Source organism: Halichoerus grypus, chromosome 5 (genome assembly GCF_964656455.1).
Source record: "Halichoerus grypus chromosome 5, mHalGry1.hap1.1, whole genome shotgun sequence".
Lineage (NCBI taxonomy): Eukaryota > Metazoa > Chordata > Mammalia > Carnivora > Phocidae > Halichoerus > Halichoerus grypus.
In genome coordinates this window covers 185,292,382-185,314,859 of record NC_135716.1, presented here as the reverse complement: position 1 = coordinate 185,314,859, position 22,478 = coordinate 185,292,382, and the positions used below count along the sequence as shown (strand labels likewise).

At 63.9% G+C, this 22,478-nt stretch overlaps 1 protein-coding gene across 4 annotated transcripts in view; it reads right to left on the bottom strand.

The window, feature by feature from the left end:
• Positions 1 to 18,060, bottom strand: part of MEGF6 (multiple EGF like domains 6) — an 87,239-nt gene extending 69,179 nt beyond the window's left edge. Inside the window, exons 1-3 of one of the 4 annotated variants that reach the window (XR_013448422.1) lie at positions 17,853 to 18,060; positions 13,861 to 13,995; positions 10,335 to 10,444 (exon numbers count right to left, since the gene is read on the bottom strand). Coding sequence is in view for 2 of the 4 variants with exons in the window: in XM_078073880.1 (XP_077930006.1) it covers positions 10,335 to 10,444; positions 13,861 to 13,995; positions 17,853 to 17,962 (355 nt within the window). In the remaining 2 variants the exon portion in view is untranslated. The remainder of the gene's footprint in view (positions 1 to 10,334; positions 10,445 to 13,860; positions 13,996 to 17,852) is intronic. The other 3 variants (XR_013448421.1, XM_078073880.1, XM_078073879.1) reach the window with 3 other exon arrangements.
• Between the last annotated feature and the right edge of the window lie 4,418 nt (positions 18,061 to 22,478).

Genomic DNA, 22,478 nt, shown 5'->3' with positions numbered 1-22,478 from the left:
CGTCCTTGGGGACCCTCTCCCATGTCCCCCAGGAGGCAAAGCCTCAGCTGGGCAGGACCCAGACCCTCACCACAGATAGGAAAGCCCTCCTCCCACGAAAGCCCGGACTGCACCTTGAGAGCTGAGCCCCGAACCCTGGGTGGGGGGGTGGTCGTCTCCCAGGCCGGCAACCCCGACCCTGCCGTCAGATCACGGGTCCCAGCTCTACTCTGTCCTGGGTCACACACTGGCGCCACCACCAGAGCCTGAGGCCTCCCCCATTTTCTCGAGGAGGTGGGGAGGGAGGGGCAGCGGGGGAGAGCCCACTGCTGAGGACCCCGCCCCTCCTGCTCACAGCCCAAGGGTGCCAACCACCAGGCTGGTCAGCCCCTAGGAGGGGCAATGCCTGTGCAGGCCAGCAGAGCCCAGGTAGGAGGGACGGAGGGAGGCTTCAGGGCTGGGAGGGGCTGGCCCCGGCCCCCTCCTCCCTCTCTAAGGAGACCCTTGCTCCCAGACCCTCTCCCCACACTCCACCCCACTGGGCCCAGGAGGCTGCGCACCCGTGGCGTGGGGTGCCAATGAGCCCCATCCTCCCGTCCCAGCACTAGTGTGTGGGGGAATAAGCAGCCGGCTGGAGAGGTGGGGGCTGTGGGCAGGGAAGGGCAGGTCTGTGAGGCTTGGCAGGCGGCCCCCGAGGGCCCGACAGTCCCAAACTGCCTGCCGGCCCCGCCACAGCGAGTATGCCAACCCAGGCTGGACCGGGTACCCCAGCACTGATTTCCCGGCCCTGCAGCCACCCTCCCATCATAACCCTATGCCCAGGAGGGCACGGCCAAGGCGGGTGGGCTGTGCCCCCACCCCGGGACCCCAGCAGCCTGGCCCTGAGTCCGGAAGGCCTGCACAGCCAGGCGCGGGCAGGCCGCGGGGTGAGGACGGAGCTGGCGTGTCCCGAGGGAAGCAGGCACGGGGCAGCACAGCCACAGAAATGAAAACCGGGAAGAAAGACGCGTGAAGCTGTGCCCCGCACCGGAGGGGGCACTCCCGGGGAGCTGCACGGGGAAGCCTGGGGAGCAGGGCCTGCTTGGGGGGCGTGCGGGGCCACAGAGGCCCCCGGTGACGGGCAAGGGAGTGGGCGCTTCCCCTGCATGACCCCCCTGGTGGCCGGGCTCCACGACACGGACCCACCTCCCCCGTGTCAGGCAGGGGGGTCGCCTCGAGCGGCAGAGCACAGCCCCCCTCCCACCACCCCTCCAAGGGGCAGCACAGACAGCAGACAAGGACCCCAAGATCCCCCGCCGGTGGCCGAGGAAAGACACGGCCCAAGCAAGTGCTGAAGAACTCACACCTGGGCAGACAGAGCTCGGGAGCCAGCCTGGCTTTCAAATCCGCGTGTCTGACACCCTCCCCTAGACCCAGGCGACCCCGTGCGGGAAGAAGGACCAGGCAGCCAGGAAGAAGGACCGGGTCAGAAACGTGCAACAAAAACCGTGAACTTGACACATGGCTGTGAATGAAGGCTGGACGGACGCCTTGCAGACAATTTAGAGATTTCCAAGCAACAAATGTGTTTTCTACTTCACATTAGTGGATTTTTTCAAATACCTACTAGGTTCCGGGGCCGTGGCAGGGGGTCTGCTGGGGACCGTCCCTCAGGCTGTCAGCTTGGCCAGGCCTGCAGCCACAGGACCCTCGAGAGTGAGAAATGCCAGGGCAGGCGCAGGTGACCTGGGCCGGTGGGGCCCACAGGGTTGGCTGCCCGAGGGCCAAGCAGGCAGAGGGAAGGCCCGAGCCGGGGGAGTCCCACGGGGCTGGAGAAGCGCCCCCCTCCGCCCAGGAACTACTGTGCACACGGCTCCCCCTGCCCCAAACCCCTGCTGGCTCCCCACGGCCCAGATGCTTTAGTGGGCAAGGCCTGCACATACGTGTTCAAGTTCTGTCTGATACGTATCAGTGGGCTAGAAACTCAGGTTAAGCCCCACGACAGGCGACTTGCACACACGGAATACACATTCTCAGCGACCTTCATGCTGCCAAGTGTCTCCCACGCCCTGCCTGAGCCTGAAGCCAGACACACCACCCACAGCAGCCCGCTTCCAGAGCCGACGGGTCTCCTCGCCCATGATCTGAACAGAGAAGAAGGAACGCCACCCTCCCTAGTGTGCAGAATGGGGCTGGAGGTGCGGGAACAGTGACCGTTCACCAAGCGTCCCAGCTTCCCCAGACCAGGTCTTTTCCTTGGGGTGACACAGGGTGGGTCCACCCATATCCTCAGCACCAAAGGCTGGCAGGGCCCCAGGGGGTGTCCAGTCTGCAGGATGGTGGATTTGGGGAGCGCAGTCCCCAGGGCAAGGGCAGCATGTCTGGAGACCCACCCTTCCTTCCTTCCTTTTTCTTTTTTTCTTTCTTTCTTTTCTTTCTTCCTTCCTCTTTCTCTTTCTTTTCTTCCTTCCTTCCTTTCCTTCCTTCCTTTTTCTCTTTCCTTCTTTCTTTCTTTCTTTTTCTTCCTTCCTTCCCTTCCTGCCTTCCTTCCTTCCTTCCTTCTTTTTAAAGATTTTTCTATTTGAGAAAGAGAGCGCATGAGTGCGTGCATGCACGCACATGGAAGGGGGGAGGGACAGAGGGAGACTCTCAAGCAGAGGCCCCACTGAGCATGGAGCCCGACACAGGGCTCCATCTCATGATCCATGAGATGACCTGAGCCGAAAGCAAGAGCTGGACACTCGACCGAATGAGCCCCCAGGCACCCCTGGGCGCCTGTGGCATCTTAATGCCAGCCGCACCTCTCTTACGGTGGGGGGCAAGAAACACCTGCACTTGGTGGGACCTCAGGTGAACCCTGTTGCAGGCAGCGGGGGAGGCCCCTGTCCTGGGACGGGCTAACCGTGGCAACGGGGCTCCACTCCTCTACAAGGGCTGGGCTGTCCTCGAACTGCCACGCGACCGAGCCCACAGCCCCTCCTCTTCTCTTCCCCAAGTAGCTACGGGCTGGACAGCTGAGTGGCCTCGGGCGGGACAGGTGTGATCTGGGCGGACAAGTTTCTCCTGGTCTACCAGGCCACCCCCCTGCAGGCTCTGAACACACGGCCAGGGTCACCAAATGTGTGTGGGGCACAAACGCCAGCCTTCTGGAGGCCAGCACTGCAAATGAGCCCTGTCCCTGGGCACCTCTGCCCAAGCGGCCCAGAGACCCCACATTCATCCTGTAGCTCGAACAGGCCAGGGCGGGAGGGACCAACTCAGACCCAAGACAAAGCTCCTGGCCTGCGAGCCTGCTCTCTCGTGGTTTGTCCCAGCTGCATGGCCCCCTGGGGACTTCCTGCGCCGCAGCCTCTGGCTCCCATCCACTCCCGGCAGCGAGGGCTGGGCCCAGGAGCAGGGGAGCCCCATCCCTGCGTCAGCCCCCCACGGCATCCCCAGAGGAGGGGCACGCCTGTCTGCTGGCTGGGGCTGAGCTCACATCCTGATCAGGCCTGGGGACCTCAGCCCCTCCCTGCACCCAACACAGAATTTGCAGGATGGAGCCTGCGAGGGGCCTCTCTGGGAAGCAGCTCTCCTCCTGTCTGGGCCACAGCCCCTCCGCTGTAACTGGGCATCAGCCCACCACCGAGACACGTGGTGGATGCGCGGGGCCCAATAAAACCGCCACGTGAGCTCCCCGTGCGCGCCTGGCTCACGGAAACCTCGGGCCAGATCGAACACAGCCGACCAGTCCGACCCAGCTGGCTCCGGCCTCCAGGCTCGGCACAGGAAGCGGGGGCACCGGCAGCAGGCTCAGTCCTGCCCGTGGCCGAAGCCACCAGGCCAGCAGAGACAGGGTGTGGGCGCCCCAGGCCGGTGCCCAGGAAACTCTCCCAGGGCGGCCGGGGCACGCACAGCAGGCCAGAACCCCACGAGGATACCCATGCCCCCAGCGCTCCTCCAGCAACCAGCCTGGGAGGCCCGCACCAGGCAGAGTTGGCGCTGGACCCGGCGCAGAGCACCTCGGTCCCCCATCATTGGCGGCATCTAGGGGTTCAAACAATGCTGGGTGGGGGAAAGCCCAGATGAAGGGGGTGACGGTGAGGACGACACTGTGCCCAGGCCCCCCGCAGGGCAGCGAGATGAGCACCGTGGCTCAGGGCGGCCCTCACCTCATCCACCACGCCACCGGGCAGCATCTCCTAAACCTCACCCGAGGTGCTGGTAGAACCTCCTGGGCGGCTACAGGATGGAGGCCACTTCCCTGGGAGCCCCGGGTCCCTCCCACTTGGTCCCTCTGTCCCTGTTCTGCTACCAGACCCGCCGGCCTTCGACCCAATGCTAGCCGGCAGCTGGAGGCCTGGACCCCAAGCCCCCACCGGCACCTCCCCCCGCCCAGACCCTTGCTGCAGGGAGGGAGTCACTCCGGCTCCTAGCGCCCAAGGAAGAGCCACGCCAGTGCCCGCCCCGAGGCCCCGGGAGTCCAAGGCAGGGCTCCCCCTTGGCCGCGCACCCACCGCAGGCCTGCGCTGGAAGGCAGGGCCGCACAGAGGAGGAGCGTGCCCAGCGTGGGTGCCGTGGGCCGCAGCTGCAGCCGTGAGCAGACCCGTGCACGGGAGCAGGCGGGCGTGCAGGCACTCACACAGGTGTGAGCACTGCACACACACGTGAGCGAGCAGGCACACGGTGCACACGTGTGCACGTGAGCGTGAGCGCGTGTACAGTGCATACGTATGTGAGCCCGTGTGTTCATGAGCACATGGGTGTGGGCATATGTCTGAGGGTGAGCGCGTCAGCACATGTGAGACCATCCACGTGTGTGCACGTGTGATTGTGTGCACACGCGTGCGTCCTTGTGAGCGTGAGCACAGGCATCAACCGTGCACGTGTATGTGAGGCTGTGACGTGGGTGAGCTCGCCTGGGTGGACAGCACGCTGGTCCGGTGCACGAGTGTGCACGAGTGTGCATGAGTGTGCAAACGTGCCCGGCACAGCAGCATCCAAGTCTGGGGTGACTCCACTGTCCGGAGACACCTAGGGGATGAGGGGTCACCGCAGAACAACACGCCCACCCCTAGCAACCGCGTGGGCATCCGTGTCCACAGCGAGGACAGGACAGCCAGAGCGCCAGCTCTGCAAATTCCCACGCTGGGTGCAGGGCTGACACGCGTCCAGAACGGAAAAGGGAAAGTGAACAGCGAAGCAGGAAGGCAGAGGGCGGCCGTCCCCGGGTCCCCCAGCAGCCTTCCTGCCACTCCTTCCCACAGCCCCAGGATCACAGAGGAGATGGCCGCATCCCAGGAGGGAGGAAAGGGCAAGCTTGCGAGGTGGTCAGCAGCCTGGGCTTCCGTCCCCTTGGCCCACCCAGTGGCCTGTCCCAGGCTCCCGTGGCAACAAACCACGTCAATCCCTCCCCCACACTCATGCGAAGCCCCCACAGGCCACAGATTTTCTCCCAGCCGGCCTAGCATCCCCTGGGCAGCAAGAAGGCATGAGTGACCACAATGGGCCGGGACAGCCCGTGGAGAAAGCTCTGGGTAGCCACCCTGCAGTGCCCACCCCAGTCCGTGGTCACCTCTGAGGGTCTGCTGCAGAGTCAGGGCGAGGCTGGCCCACACACCCCGGGCACATGTGGGGTCCTGAAAATCCAGCCACGGCCACGCTGTCCAGACCCAGCTCCCACTGCATCCACGCATCCAGAATCCGGCCACTTCTCACCACACTCCGCAACCCGCCAGGGCCAGGCCCTCCGCCCTCCACGGCAGACCGTGTCCCTCCCCCAGTCAGACCCTGCACGGGCTCCCTGTCCTCACAAGGGCCCTGGGACCTCAGCAAGTAACCTCATTTGGAAACAGTCTTTGCGGGCATGACTAAGGCAGAGACCGGGCTCACACGGATTCGGGCAGGCCCCGCTCAGAGACAGGGGAGGGCACGCGGGCAGCAGGCGGCTGACGCGGCCCCACACCAGGGAGGGCCCAGGACCAAGCGGGAAGGATCCCCCACACGTGGATTGCACACCTCCGGCCTCCAGAGAGTAAACCCGAGCTGTTCCAAGCCCCGCCCAGCCCCTCCTGGCCGACGCCCCTCCCCCACCTCAGCTTTCTCCAGAGCTCGGCTCACGGGCTGGCACTGAACCCAGAACCGCACGCGCGCTTGCCCGCGTGTCCGCCGCCACGGGACAGCAGCTCCGACGGAGGAAGCGCCAGGCCCAGTCTCTGCCACCGCCACCCTCCCGCACCTGAGCACAGCGCAGGGCACGCTGTCGGCCCCACACAAACGATCGTCCGGGGGACCGCCTGGGTCAGTTTCCCAGCGCATGCTTTAGGGACACTGTTTATTTTTTCAACTTTGTTTTTTTGTTTGTTTGTTTTTAAATAAAGAATTGGTTTGGAAAATACTGCATAGTCTTTCTCAGGAACTCACAGGACACATTAGCATGTTAAATGCTCTGATAAGTCCCGCAACGATGGAACCTGCTTCACTGTGCTTTATGCAGAGCTCCCCGGACCACAGAACCCCTTCCCATTCCTCATTGCTGGTGCAGCTCCTGGCACCTGCTCAGGCTCCGCCTCTCCGTCCAGTGGCCTCCTCAGATGGCCGGGGCTCAGCCTGCACAGAGTTAGGGCGGGGAGCCGCAGAGCATCTTCCTGGCCCCTCACTCCTGGGTGCATCCATGTCAGAGTCTGCACGCAGCACCTTCACACTCAGGGCCCCCCTTGATGAGGGACACCCAGGGCCCAGGGCATGGGGGTGGGTCCAGGAAAATCTGCACCCCACCGAGATGGCCATGGAATTGGGGAAGCCACCAGGCAGGAATCTGGCACCCCAACGGAAGAGGTCAGCGCCCACTCGCCCGCGGGGCACATGTGTACCACGCAGGCCCGAGGAAGCCCATGGTCACCAGGCAACACCGCCCCACCCGGCCAGCGCTTTTCCTTTCTGGTCACCTCCAGGTCACACATGCTGCTAAGTGGGCCTCTGAGAAATCACAGTGGCCACTAGGAGCTTCCTGTCATTCTCTTACACAGCATGATGTCTCCCCCTCACTCCCACACGAACCCACGGGGGCCCTGATGGCGTCCCGCATGCAGCTGCGGTTCCAGGACACGCGAAGCGAGGACATCTCGCATGGCTGGTGGAGCGGGGCCGGGCTGGGGCTGTCAGCAGCAGGGGGGGCTGCCCCCGGCCCGACCCGGTCTCCCTTGACTGCGGACAGCCTGGACTGGGACTGGGGGAATGGCACAGGGATGGGGGAAGGGACAAACCCAGAGACTCCTGACCCCCGGGCCCCTGTGCAGGAAGTGGGCACCTCTCCCAAGTGTGGGCCCAGCACCCCAGCCACTGCTCGTGCTCAGGAGCTCGGAGGGCCCCGACCCAGCCTCCAGCCCCGGCACCCACAGGCAAGCCGGCAGGAAGGGCGCCACCCCAGACTCTGCCCTGACCCCACAGGGCAGGGCTTCCCAGGGTCTGGGGTGTCTGGGCACCTGCTCCACCTGGGACAGGGAAACAGAGTGACCCAGTGACCCCAAGGGCTCAGCTCACGGCAGGAAGCCCGTTCTCTGTGCTCAGCCCACCTTCTCCGGCCACTTCTTCTGCCTTCCTCTGCACGCCGCCGCCCTGCCGCCTCCGCTGCACTTCCTCCAACCCCCATGTCCCTGCGGGCCTGCCCTGCCCATCCACACATCGAAGCCCCAGCTGGCTCTGTACCCCTCATTGCACCCCTGTCGCATCGTCTGCTCGCCACCAGCCTCCTGCCAGGCCCCCTGACTCCCCAGAGCTGAGCAACGGCCACCCCTGGGGGGCAGGGTCCCAGGCTCAGGCTCTGCCCCACGTGAGCCTCCCTGTCCCTCCCTCCCTTCACCTGCTGGGGACCCAGACACTGGGGCAACAAGAGGGTGCCCGAGAGGCTGGATCACAGGGCTCTTCCTAGAGCATTCAAAATCCAAATATAGAAATAAGTAAATCCTGCACTAAAATGTTTTTTTAAAAATCAAACAATCAAGAAAGCCCAAGCCTCAAGTTTAGGACACACGTGGAGACCCTGTCTGTGTCTCCAGGCCAACAGCACAACCTGGACCCCCAAGGCCAGGCCCTGTGGCAGAGACGCCCTCATTTCCTCACCACTACAGCCCGGTCCCCAGCCCGGCTTCTCCACCTCTGCAAGGCCACGGCTGCCCTGGGCGGCTTTAGGTCCCACCTGCCAGCGATCTCCCCACTGCCGCACACCCGCCCCCTCCTGCTAGCTGGCCAGGCCACGGCAGAGCCAGCTTGTCCTTCCTGGCCACCAGCACCGGCAGACAGAGCTGCAGGACAGCCCAGGAGAGCACGCTGAGCCAGACTGCGAAGGAGAGACTGTCGGGGCCTGAGGACCTATGCTGAAATCGGCCCCCCATCCCTGAAAAGTCAGCATTTGGGGCCTGTCTCCAACCTGGTCTCCCAGGATCTGGCTGACCCTTGGGCCCTGCCGCTCCTCCCCAGCCCTGACCCTGGGAAGGTCACTCCGAGACACAGGAGAAACCAAGGGTCATCCGACCCCAGTTCAGGAGTACGGATGCTGGGAACGCTGCAGTGCCAACCGTGACCTGCACCCCAGCTCCCCGCCCTTGCCCATGAGAGTGTATGTGCCCACTCCCCCCAGCCCAGGAAGCCAAGCCCAGAGGGCCCCCCACCCCAGGCTGGCCATGCGGTTGGGCATCCACATCCCTTCTCAGGTATAAAAACGCTGTGCTCCCCACCCACCCAACCCCACCCCGTGCCGTAGGCCCCTGCCTCCTCTGCCCGCCCCCACCATTCACCAGATTACTAGGGCCGCCTCCGGCAGGCCAGAGGAGCCCCATCTCACAGTGGAAACCAGGGCCGTCGGCTTTGACCTCTACCCTGCACCCCCAGTCAACAGACTCCTTTGTTTTCCTAGAAGCCAGAAGCAGGGAACACACACATCACCGGGATCAGAGAGCGTGGGGAGAAGGGCTGCTGCCAGGAACTGGGGGTCTGGGGCACCTCCCGCCGGAGGGCCAGCTGGCCAGCATCTGGTCAGGCACTCTGTCCCCTGAGCCTCTCCTGCCCACAAGGGAAGCCAGAGCTGCTTCCTTCTCCTCTTCCCTCCTGATCCCTTCCTGGGGAGAATTATTCATTTCCTCTTCCAGAAAAACAGCACCAGCATCCTTCTCTTCCCCTTTTCCCACTGGAGCTCATGCAAAAACATCTCTGCCCCTGTTCAGCTGCTCCCATGTTTCCTGTGTGCAGAGGGACCCAGGGGCAGAGAGACAGGCCGGAACACATCCTGTTCCAGCATGGGGGAGCTGGGACCCCCAGCCACCCCCACTGCATGGCCCCATCCCTCACCTCACGTCAGGGGGTGCCGTGTCATTGTTTCAGGGGAGGCCAGACCTCTGGGACCACCTCTCCAGGGAAGGGATACTGCCACCTCCTACCCCATCAGCCCCAACTGCCCACCCACCTGTGCCCACACCCACCTGGGCCCACACCCACCTGCTGGCCCACCTGGGCCCACACCCACCTGGGCCCACACCCACCTGCTGGCCCACCTGGGCCCACACCCACCTGGGCTCACACCCACCTGCTGGCCCACCTGTGCCCACACCCACCTGGGCCCACACCCACCTGCTGACCACCTGTGCCCACACCCACAGGCCAGAAAGAGCTTCCCAAATACTCCCTGCAGCCAGACTCCACAGCTGTGAGCCCCATTTAGTTTATGAAGCAGAGGCTTCACAGTGAGGCTCACGTGTGCTGACACAGGGGTCCCCCTGCCTCCTGCGGCTATCAGGACCCCCCCCCGAGGGAGGCAGCGACAAACCCCCATGAAGCAGAGGAGAGACTGAGGCCCAGGGCGCCAGGACAGGAGGCAGGACAGGAGCTACTGTCTCACAAACAACTGTCCACAGAGGCCAGGGGCCCAATGCCCAGCCCTGGGCCCACTTGGGAACAGAGAAGAAACACCCAAGAGCAAGGGCGTGGCTATGGCGGGGCAGGCGGGGGAGGGGCATGCTCCATGACATGACCCCCAAGAGACAGCTGAGCCCACAGACAGCAGCACGTGGCCCAGGACCACCCTCACACCCCTCCCGATGCCAGGCACCCGGGCACTGGCAGGCAGCCCCCCACCCTCTGCTCGGAGCCCCCACCCGCCCCAGCCCTGTCTCCTCGGCCCCTGCCCCCATCAGCCTGTGGGTTCACTGTTCCTCTTTTATTATTCCGTTTTAACAGCCTTCAGGGGGGCAGAGTGGGGGCACGCACGGCCCTGGAAGGCTCCCACGCTGTGATGAGTGCCACCAAGTGCAGAAACGGGGCCTGCACCCCGCCGTGCCGGGGGCACCCCTTTAGACACGGCCTCTTCCGACGCACTGATTCAGGGTCGGGGGAGGGACACTCACGGGAGAGGCAGCCCTGGTCTCCAGGCTGCTGGCTCCACCCTGGGCAGCACCTCAACACGGTCTGGGCCTCCACGGCATACACCTGCCTGTAGCTTGTGTAGTAGATGGTTCTAGAAAAGAAGGGAGAGGGCAACATTTACTGCGCGGGCGCAGCGCTGGTGGCATTCCCCACGGCTTTAGGCTCTCACCCACCCCCCCCACGCTGATTCTCTGACTGGTCCCATTTCAAGCTGAGCAGGTGAGGCTCGGAGGCGGGTAGAAGGTCTACATCCTAAAGCAGAGCCGCACCCGCACGAAGAGGGACAGCAGGAGCCGGGGACACGTGACCGGCCCGCAGCCAGCCACACTGGCCCCGGCCAGCTCGGCACGGGGGGTGCCACCCCGCTCCCTCTCCACCCCTGCTGCGGGCCCAGTTCCGGGCTGGCGTCAGGACGGGCATAGCACCCCACCTCTGGCTCTCATCACCAGGCCAGATTTGAGGGCTTGGGGGTCAGACTCCAAGTGTCCAGCTTGGGAACAAGCGTGGCTTCCTGGGGCCCAGTGCTGGGCGGACGGTGCCAATTCAGACCCCAGGCTCTCAGTCCACCAGGGGACAGCAGGATGGCCCTGGGGCATCCGTGAGGGCCCCTTCCCCCCCGAGGAGCGCAGGGCTGAGCTGAGGAGACAGGGTGACCGGGAGAAGTGCGTGGACAGCAGCAGCAGGACCGGAGTGTGACCAGCACACAGGGCTGAGATCAGACGGGAGCGGGGCGGGGGGGGGAGGGGGGCCTCTCAGGGGAGGGGAGGCCCTCCCACCTGCACCCCTGGACCCAGGCCGGTTCCTGCTCAGCAAAGGCTGAGCACAGAGAGCAAGAGAACAAGAGGAAGGGGACGCCCCGAGGCCACCCACAGCCTTCAGACACAGCAACCCCGCCCCACCACTGTCTGTAGGAATGGTGGCCAGGAGCCCGGCCAACAGCCGTGGGGTCAAGGACCCTTGAGCCCCAGGAGTGGCCCGAGGGCCTGGACTGCCATTTCCAAGTGACGTGACACCCTTCTGTTCGCTGGGGCTTGGCCCCGGGGAGCCGTGGGAAACCCAGGGACCCCACAAACAAACAAGGCCCCTTCCCGGAAGCGGGAGTTCATGCGCGCACACTGCACACAGCAGCTCGGGGGAGCTCTGCAAACACCACTTTGGCAGGACATGAATCCACTTGCCTGGAGAGAAACCGACCACAGCGGTGGACAGTATTTGACAAAGCAAACAGTGTTTGGGTCCTTCCATCGTAAATATTTATCCCTCTCCCGGGGCTACGTGCTGCTCCTCGCGGTCACCCGGAGAACGGAGACAATCGGCCCATCTGCCACCTCCCCCCACCCTCAGAAGTTAGAGACCCTCCGAGGCAGCTGTGGGCCTACTGCCCCCTCAGCCCCCCAAGAGCTGACCCCTCACTCCCCTGCAGCCCACATGGGACAGCTCACGGGGGACACAGCTCACGGAGGAGGGTGGGTGCAACAGCTCACAAGGGGACACCTCACGTGGGCTCTGGCCATGGCCCGGAAGCTGGCTCACAGCAGGGCCAGGGGCGACAGGGGGACGGGGGTACCAGGCTGGTGCACACATGTCCACCTTCTGCAGGCCCCGTGGAGCCTGGGCCACAGGGGAGGAGATCTGGGGGACAGGCCCGGAGGGAGGGGTTCCGTGTGGCCTCCTGGCTCCTCCAAGCATTCCCTCCTCCTCCCTTTGCATAGACCACTCCCCCCCAAAGGGCAGGGGGCCTTTGACGCAGCCTGGGGGGCTCCTCAGGCCTGGCACGGCCTGTGCTGGCTGGTGGTTTGTCAGGGAGATGCTCCTGATGCGCTAGGAGAGCTGGCCCCTGGGCTGGCAGATGGGGAGAAGGGGGGCGGGGGGCAGGGCCCTCCTCCCAGGGAAGCCGGAGCCTCTGTGCATTCCTGAAGGAGGAAGGGGAGCGTGCCAGCCAGAGGCCACACAGCTTCGACAGCCACTGGAGGAACATCTGGACGAGGCATTCAGGCAACTGCCCACAGCCCGCACGCTGGGCTCCGGGGCGGCATCACGGGAAGGGACACGACCCATTAGCAGCCAGGAGCCCCACAGAAGGGAAGTGGGGCCGAGCCCAGAAAGTGCTTGGGGCAGGTCTCAGGAAACCCCACGGGACAGAGGTGGTGAGACAGCTCTCATTCACACGGAGTGGAGGGCTGGGGGGGAAACAGCCCGTGTAGGGTGGGGTGAACCCCAACTACATTGCAGGCCAGGAGACCGGGCAGCCACCGCCCCCAAACAGGCCAGGGACCCAAACTGTTCCTGCTGAACCCGAAGGGAGGGTCCCAGACACCTGGAGCTGGGCAAGGCGAGGATGCCCAGAACCCGTTTTGCACGCGGCCCCTCCTGAGCCTTCCCAGAAGACCCTGACACAGAATGCACACTCCCTCCCCTCCGCACCGGGGCAGGAAGCATGGCAGAGACCCTGAGGCCCCCACCCCACATAACGGGGCAGCAAGGTCCTCCCAGACAGGGGGACTTTGCTCCGAGGGCCCCAGACGCCCCACCAGGACACTGAAGGCACCCAGATGTTTTGGAAACGCTGCTCCCACCCCACCCAGGCCAGCCTGGGGGCCGGTGACGGGGAGCTGGGGGCCAGCGACGGGGAGACTGGGACCAGCGACGGGGAGACTGGGTGCTTCTCAGCACAGCCACCCACCCAACTCTCCAGCCCGGGGGCCACAGGGCTCCTGGCGGCTTCACCGTGAGCGGCTGCGGGGACGCGGCCCAAGCTGTGGACACTGCTCAGAGTGCCTCTCTGGGGGAAGCACGAGGGGAGCTGTCTTCCTTCTGCCCTGGGTTTCTCAGCATCAGGCCCCTGACGCTCATGCAGGACCCTTCGTGCTTGCAGGGCCGTCCTGAGCACCAGAGGCTCACTGGGGGGCAATGGACACCGGACCCAGACACCACCAAGATCCCAGGGAGGGAGTTCACGCCCCACACGGAGGACACCACACAGGCCACCCCCAAAGGCCTCGCTGCGAAGCTGGACACCACGCCCCATCTGAGGCCCATTCCGGCCTTCCCCGCACCTAACCTGGAGGCCTTGCTGCTTCCAGCCAGGGGAGTTGCCCGAGCTGAGGCCCCCCCACTGCCCAGCTTTGCAATCATACAGATTCCAGAGCCTGAGTCTATAAAAAGTGGAGAGGTATGCAAAGGCACTCCTTAATTTGATTTTGAAATAAAATCTTGAGCAATAAAAGGTTTCGCACTGGCTCTTCTGGGAATGAGGCCCAGGGGTTCGGCTGCCGCAGTCCCGCAGAACTTAGCAGGCTGGGCACCCGCTTTTCCCCTCTCAGGGGGCCAAACCCCCCCAGGGGTCCCCGCCTGCCCCACGGGATCCCTGTCCCCCTCAGAGCACCCCTCCCAGAGTCCCCTCCTCCCTGTAGGGCCACCACTGCACGGAGAAGGCCCCGAGGTCAGGACAGCCCCCCACCCCGGCCACCCCGCTCCCACACGGGACCCGGGGACCCCGGCACATACCTCCGCTCGTGGCCGACGCACCACGCCTGCCGCCCACAGCCCGGCTTCCACACGGGCACGGTTCGGCTGAAAGCCTGCACACAGGGCTGGCGGCGGCCCACCAAGGTCAGCTCCTGTTCGGCACACACGTGGGGCCTGGGACAGAGGACAGGTGTCAGCGCCCCGGCCACCAGTAGCCAGCAGGCCCGAGGCCACCTGCACACCCACCCTGGGGCGTGGAGCCATCCGGGGTGGGGTCCAGACCATGGCCAGGCCCCACGGCAGGGCCCCCAGGCCGGGGCCCCTCCCAGGCCTGCAGCAGGCCCAGGCTCAAGGGTATGGGCCTCAGAGGAAGAGGGTCATATCTGAGCATCCTCCATGCAGGGGCCCCAAGCTGCCCACAGGGTTACTCTAATCCTGCCCAAACCCCAAAGTATAGATACCGCTGCTGCCTTGCACAGGGCACCGGGGGGTCTGTGGGAACAGTGACGTCAACCCTGCGTTCGTGTGACTCCCATCCCAGGCCCCCTCTTCCGCAGCCAGGCCGGCCTCAGAGATGGCCCTGAGCCGCGGGTGCTGGGCACACGGCCGGGTGGGATTCGCTCCGGCCAGAACAAGCAGAGGAGGCAGGCGTGGGAGGAGGCGAGCCTCCAGGGAAGGCGGAGTGGGGGGCTCAGCCGGGGCCCTGCGATTTCAGTGACTCCTCGGCCCCCAGGAGCCCCCACAGGTGAACACATGGACAGGAGCACGCCACACTCAGGAAGGAGGAGGTGGCTGAGAAGGGGCAGAAGGGGCCCAGCCCTGCTCCAGAAGCCTGCTCCAGAAGGGGAGGCAAGGGGAGGGGCGCAGCTCACCCCAGGCACGCCCGGATTCAGGGACCAGGGTGGTCCCCACACAGGCAAGTTTCACAAAGTCCGGGAGAGAAGGCAAAGCTTCGCAAGTCTGTGAGACCAGCCAGGGTCCTCTGCGGAAGAGGATGGGGTGGGCTGGGTTCTCCTCGGAAGACCCCTCTGCTTTCCTGGCCCTCCTCAAACCACAGCCACCGTGAGGGTCCTGAGGGTCCCACAGCAGCCCTGCGGGCTCATTCCGGCGGGTCACTCGCCCGTGCCCTGCCCTCACTCCGGGGCACCTGCGCACTCCTCCCCAAGGCCTGCAGGGCCGCTTGGCTCCCCCCTCTCTCCACAGCCCTGAGAACAGCCTCAGTCTTGCTGGTTCTCCGTTGGCCCCACAGGGCCAGGGGTGAGCGCCGGAACGCTCTCCTCTGGGGAGCTCCCAGTCCTTCACAAGCATAACCTCGGCCAGCTTTTCCATTTGTGGGGTGGAGGAGGTGGGATGGGGGAGGGAACGGACAGAGAGACCGAAGTGTCGCCCCAGTGGCCGTTGGCTCCTGCTTCCCATCTGGGGAGGGAAGGCAATTCCCAGACTACAAAGTGAACACAGCTCTGTCGGACATCTGCTCCCTGGCAGTGAGGGGCTCCTGGAGGCTGGTGGCCTTTGCCCAGGGCTGAGGTAAACGTGGGTGTGAGAAGTGTCCCTCCAGGGTAGGCGGTTCCAGGCCCTGATGGCCCCCGGACGATGGCCCCAGGGTGAGGAGGTGAGGATGGGGACACCAGGGCAGGGAGGGGGCTGGGGAAGCCAGGCCACACACATCCCCTGGTCCAGAAGGAGGGCTAGGTGACGGAGAGGTGTCTCCATCACGTCTGTTCTTACAGGCTCCCCGTTTGAACCCCACAGCGGGCCTCTGAACACACGTTCCCCTGGCCTGGGTGCAGCATGGAGCTTGGGACCCCGCAGCCTCGGACTGCGGCCAGGTGGAGCTCCAGCGTGTGGGGACACCATCTCCCTGTCCCGACCCTGCTTCCCCAGCCCAGCCAGCAGCCTTGGGCCAGCCCTGTGTGGAGTGAGCCCGCATTCCAGGCCCCAGGAAGGAAAGCCAACCATTCTTCCATCAGAAATTCACTTCAGAGACACAAATAAATACATAAAGACAGGTTGCAGGGTTTTGAATCTGGACATGGTCGGCCAGTGGGAGCCAAAGAACCAGCCACAGGCGCCCACGGGTCCACAAAGGCCCCCTGAGCACCAGGGCTGTGAGTCAGTGGGACCCCCCCAACCACGGCAACCCTCTTCTCTTTGCCTCCCCCAGAGGCCCACCAAGGGGTTCAGGAAAGCTAGCCACAGAGGGTGGGGATGCCTGTGCCAGGCCCTGCAGGCTCCTCACATCTCCCCCAAGGCAAGGGTGGCCGGGGGCACAGGACCAGTGTGGACAAAGCACTTTCTGGAACCCTTGCTGTTCTCCAGGCCCCCTCCCCTGCTCCTCTGGGGTGCAAGGAGCAAATTCTGGCACGTCCAGGAGCCCAGCAGCTTCCCCCTCTCTGGGGTCTCGCAGAAGGGTGCTCTCCCTCACGCACTCAGCTGGCCAGCAGTGTCCACTGTGGCCCCCCTGCATGCTGGGGCCTGCACCAGCTGCTCCAGAGACAACCAGAGACGGCAGAGCAGAGGAAGACGTACCCCGAGGTGTTGCAGAGCTCAACATGCCTGGGGCGATCTGAGAACAGACGCCCCACCAAGAAACAGGGACACAGGCCCCCAGAGGGGCAGCCACCCCTTCCACGCTCCCTGAGGGGGAAGAGGAGAAAGAGAGAGGGGACACGGGAGAGGAGGCTTTGGGGAGAGCATGAAGCAGGAAGAGAAGGAGGTCTCAGGCAATCCACTAGCCGCTGGTTTGAAATGCTCACCCCAGCTGGGCCAGAGGCCTCCTGGAGCCCCAGGTGAGCAGGTCAACCTCAGGACACAGGCCTTTAGCTCCACTCCTCGGGGGCTCAGGGAAAGGGGCCCAGGAGGGGTGACAAGCAGTCTCCACAAGCACACTGGGGCAGAAGCCCCCTCTTAAGGAGGAGCCCTCTGTCCTCGTGGGCTCAGCAGCTGTCCACCTGACCAGGACCCTGGAATTCCCAGGAGTCTGGGCCTTTGGAAGTCCCCGGCTAACCCTGCAAAGGGCAGGCAGGCTGAGTGGCCAGACGGCCACTGTGAGAATCCTTCTGAGGCTGCAGCTTCCCTTGGACAAACTAACTCACTGGGATCACAGGAAAGAAAAATGTCCAGCAGAAGTCACACAGAGAAGTCGGGACTCAGGCCACTCACATTTCTGGATGCAAAGGCCCCCTTTTCCTTTGAAAAGGCCACAAGGAAACCTTCCCCCTTGGGGCAAAGCAAGACCCAGGGTGGGGGTCCTGGGGCCTGCACTGCCCCCCCCCAAGCTCTGCCTGGAAGTGACCTTCCTGCATGGCCAGGTGCTAGGCAGGGGTCCCTAACCCGGGCCGCGCCACTTGCCTGGCCCGCCGAAGCCTTCGGCAGCCTGTCCGCATTGGGCAGGCCCCAGGCCCAGCACCCTGCAGGAGCCCTGGGGTGGGGGCTGCCAGCAGGAGCCTCCCCTCCTCCTCCCCTTCCCTGGCTCACTTTGGCACCAGCTTTCCTAGGAGGCCAGCGCAAGGATTGATCTGCTGTCCGCTAAACGGCCCATTGGGGAATCATCTTTCAAAACTGAAATTCATCTCAGCTGGCTCCCTGACCCTCTCTTCCTGCCCATTCTGGTACTGGGTTTCTTCTCCTGTCTCCTGCCCCAGCACGCACGTGTTTAACACATACACCACGTCCAGGGGCCCCCTGTCTGGGCGCACCCCGCCCCTGCACAGGCCCCCCAGGCCCCAGGAGGCAGGCTTTGGAAGGAAGTGAGAAGGGGCTGCTTCCTTCCTGCTTTCTCTGCCCGCAAGGACCCCGACTGGAGTGCAGCGCCTGCCAGAGCGCGGACGCACGTTACAGAGTGGAGGAGACGGTCGGGGTGAGGGAAGGAGGAGGTGGCCCTCCTACCGAAGCGCCCCCAGACCCAAGCCCCGACGCTCCCCAGTTACGGCAAAGAGCCCAACCTCGTCAGGGCCCCAGGGACAAAGCGGCCCAGGGGCCCGGGTCTCCCGCCGTCCAGCGGAGCCTCCCCCCCCGACCCCGCTACTCACAGGCCGGGCTGCAGGCGGAGCAGGGCGCTCGCTGGCCCCGCGGGAAGCAGCAGCACCAGGGCCAGGGCCACCGCGCGCCCCGCCGCCCTCGCCTCCGGAAGGACGGGCATCGTGTCCGCGGCCCCGCGCCGGGTCCCCGCTCCGGTCCGCCGCTCACAGGAGGCCCCCGGGGGCCCTCGCAGCCGCCGCCTCCACGTGCGCCATGGCCCCGGGACGCGCAGGGCGCAGCCGCAGGTGCCCGCGCCGGGCCCGCCGAGCCCCGGGGCGCCGCAGGTGCGGAAGGTCCGGTTCCCGCCTGGCCGGCGTCCGCGTCGCGCGACACTGCGCGCTCAGCCCCGTCGCCAGAGGCCGGCCCGCCTTTGCCACGCCCCCGGCCCGGACCCCCGCCCGGGCCCCGCCCACCGCCTTGGCCCCGCCCAGGCCGCCGCTTCCAGCCCCGCCCCCTGCCTTCCGCGGGTCTTCGCCCCCAGCCTTCGCGCTCCCGCCCCTCTCAGGCTGCAAGTCCCAGATCCCCTGTGACCGAGTGACCAACTCCGACGGACCTCGGACCCATGCGCCCGTCTTTAGGGGCAGCCCTCGGCCCTCCGTCCCTCTTAAGTCTCCGCGGACACTCCATCCATTGTCACCCCGGTGCCCTATCCCCTCCCTTGCTGGGCAGAGGGTGGAGGGGGTGGGGGGTAGCCTCTGCAGCCCTCCGTGTGCCTCTGGACACTCCCCTTTGGGCACCCCCGTGGTTGGTCACCGATCACGCCCTGGACATTTTTACACTTCTTCTGTGCAGGGTGTTCTTGGCCAGTGGCCTGAAGTCAGGGGGTGCCTGCTTGCCAGAGGCCATCGAGGGCAGGAGTCTCCCTCTGGAGGATTTATTTCCCTCCGTTTAAACCTGGTTTGGGGCACCTGGCGGGCTCAGTCAGTAGAGCATGCAACTTTTGATCTCTGGGTCTTGAGTTCAAGCCCCATGTTGGACATCTATTACTTAAAAAACCAACCAACCAACCAACCTGGTTTTGGTTTGGAATTCACTAACTCCAGGGTTGAGGGCCAGGGGCTTCAGGGCCCAGGGGGTCAGGGGGCCCCTGGGGTGGAAACAGGAGGTTTTTGAAGAGCAGGGGAAGGTGCAGCCTGGGTAGAACCAGGAGGTAGGCACCCCATTAGTCACACATGGTGTGGGGGGAGAGCCCCTCCCAGGCCCAGCTGCAGAGGCCCACCGGCGCTGAGGCTCACTTCCGAAGCTGGCAAGCCCTCTTTCTTGGGGCTTTCTTGGTCCCCACTTCATGTGGTCCGAGTGACTGGCCCTCACCTCGCCCTCATACAAAAGCACAGGAACCCTGGCTGGGCGGGAGGGGGACTTGGGAGGAGGGACCAGCGGCTGTCTAGCCCTCCCCCACGCCCCACCCCCCACCCCTGACAACTCTCTGAGCCCTCCTCACCACCTGGAGGTTTATAGTCATCTGGGGACCGGGGCTGCCAGGCCAGCCCTGCTGCCTCCCTGCCGTGCAGATGGGGAAACTGAGGTCAGAGTGGGGAGCAGCACCCCCAAGTCACCCAGCCTGTAAAGTGCAGATCTGAGAACTGAACACAGGGGTCTGGCTGTGGGAACCTTAGGTAAACCCCCTACGGTGCTGCCTGGAAATCTGAGAAAACCACTAAGCACATAGAGTGGATGGAGGGGCAGCAAATCTGTTCTGAACAGAACACCACAGACCCAGCAGGGCAAACAGAGACACTTCCCCAGTTCCCTGGAAGTCCAAGAGCAAGGTGCCTGCCGCAGGGTCCAGGTGAGGACCCTCTTCCTGGCTTGCAGAAGGGTGCCTTCTCTCTGTCTTCACCTGGCGGAGAGGGGCGTGGCAGGGGGAGAACGCTCCATTGTCTCTTCCTCTTCTTAGAAGGCACCAGCCCTAGAGGATGAGGGCCTCACCCTTATGACTTCATTGACCTTGATTATCTCCGAAAGGCCCTGATCCAAATACAGGCACGTTGGGAATTAGGGCTTCAACGTGTGGATTTGGGAAGGACGCAATTCAGTACAAAGCAGGGTGAGTTCACTGTCTTCTGAGTCCCCCACACTCCCACCTGTCCCCTCTGTCCAGCCTGGAGGCAGAGGGCCGCTCAACACTGGGAGGGGACACGGTGAATCAGCCCCATCGCTGCTGGAGCCGGAGATGGGGGTGATCCTAGATGGCAACTGACAGCCTACGCCAACTATCTTGCCCATTCAATGGGCAGGCTTCGGGCAGCTGGTTCTGAGTTTCATTCCTAAACCTCCTCATTTGCCCCAGAAGAGAAACTAAAACCAAAGAAGCTAAAACCAGCAGGGTGGGCAGGATGGGACTCTGGAGCAGGCGCTTGGGTCAGGGCCCCTCTGCTGACGAGCTACAGACCCCTGGACGGGTCTTGTGTCCTGTGTGTGGCCCTGGACATGGTCTTTATGTTCCTCAGTCCTCATGTGTGAACCAGAAACAGCAGAGTGGTGCCTCCGAAGTTGGTTCCCATTCGGCCTTGATTCCTACTGCTGTTCGGTGAACAGACAGGTGTGGTCCCGAAATGGCTCCAGGATGGTTGAGATCACCTGCCACAGCAAGAGCAAAAAACTACCTATTCACACAAAGGACCAGGGGTTGGGGTGCAATGGTATTGGGGGCCGAATTGTGTCTCCAAAAGGATATACCCATGTTCTAACCCCCAGTACCTGCAGACGTGACTGGATCTGGAAAAAGGGTCTTTGTGGAAGTAATTAAGTTAAAGATGTCAGATGAAATCCCCCTGGACCCAATGACAGGTGTCCTTATGGAGAATAGAGGGAGATTTGGGACTACAAGCGAAGGTCGCAGCAACCCCTAGGAGCGAGGAAGGAGAGAAGCCTGGACAGACGTCCCTCGACGCCCCCAGAGGGAAGCAGCCCCACCCACACCTGGATTTCAGATTTCTGGCTTCCAGAACCAGAGAAGAAAAGTCCGTTGTTTTAGCTACCCCGTCTGTGGACTTTTTCCAGCAGCCACAGGAAGCCAGCTCAAGCTGTGGCGAGACAGCCCAGGGCCTGCCCGTGGGGCCTCGGGCCTAGAGGGGAGCTGGCCATCCACGGGGCATGCCGGAGGGCCCCTCCCGCCAGGCATCTCAGCAGCTCTCGGGCACTGAGAGAGCGGAGGCTCCTCTGGAAGCTGAGACTGGGAGATGCGGAACCTTGTTGCTGGACGTGCTCTCTGCGGGGCAGCCCTTGCGTTTCTCAGGAACAAGGGGGGTTGTGTCCCCCTTGCCCTGCACCTGCTGTGCTGACCAGAACCAGAACTGACACTCCAGTCCTTGCTGGTGTGCGTTCCAAGAGCTCCTGGCCCCCAAGCCCAGTCCTCCTGGCTCCAGCGCACCCAAAGGCAGCCTGTCAAAGCCAGACCTTCTCACGGGTCCCGCCATCTTGCTGTGGCGGCAACTCCTATGGGTGTGGAGACAGCCGTCCGGACACCTGGGCCCAGGAAAGTGGGCGTCTTGGTGGAGGCAGAGCAAAACCATCGTCCTGGTCGAGAGCAGATGTGACAGACGTTGCCATCAGAACAACTCAGCTTTTAGAAACTGCAAGAGAACTGTCCCTTCCAATTCCCCAAATCTGATTTGCCTTAAAGTCACGTTTGGAAACCTGCCCTCTTGGTCCCCAAGGCCATAGCCCCCCATCTGCTGGGAAGGGTGTTTCTCTGTCGACGTTGTCCCTGCTTCTGCCGTACCTGCCAAAGCCACAGATTAAGGGCAGTCTGCAGTACGCCACCTGACAGCTCTTACACGGGTCCCTGGGGGCCACGACAGCCTCCAAGCACTAGCCAGCCTTGGAGGCAGCCCCGGTCCCTCCCAGGAAGGAGAGGTCTCACCCAGATTGCACTGTCTCTGGAAGATGTGCTCGGCCTATGGACCCTGCGAACGGGAATATTCTCTGGGCTATGCATTGACCTCCAACACGGGGGGTCGGTGTGCCCAGAGCTCTGAGATCCCACCCGTGGGGCTCCTGTTTGCACCAGCCCACCCCTCGTGCCCCTGAACGCAGCTTCCATTCAGAGGCAGACATCAAAGGTGGGGCCCGCTGAGTTCATAAAACACTAAACGATAACATCTGGAAGTTAAGATAAGAATCCTCACTTCCCAGTCCTCCTGGAAAGAGAAGAAGAATTAAGTTCTCATCTCCCGCTGTGCGAGGCGCTCTGGTTTGAACGCCCCGTGCGTGCGGACTATTCTGCCACCTGCTGTCCAAAGTCCCCGGGAAGAAGTATCACAAACCCTGGGGCGCCCAGCCGGGAGCCACCGTCCCTGCCCCGCGACCAGCGTACGCACGTGCGTGGCGAGCAGCAGTTTCCGATGGAGCCCTGTCGTTGCTCACATGCGGATGGCCCATCTGCTACAGCGGTCGTGTCCCCCAAACGGGTACATTCAAGTCCTAACCCGGGCCCCGTGAAAGGGGCCTCGTCTGGAGATGGGGTCTGTGCAGGTGCAGCAGGTTAGGATGAGGGCACCGGGTGGTTCTCGTCCAATGTGACTGGTGCCCTTAAAGAGGAGACACGGGGAGATACACGGGGGAGGCGGCCGTGGGACACAGAGGCAAAGGTTGTGGGGATGCGGCCCCAGGTCCAGGGAGGCCAAGGGCTGCTG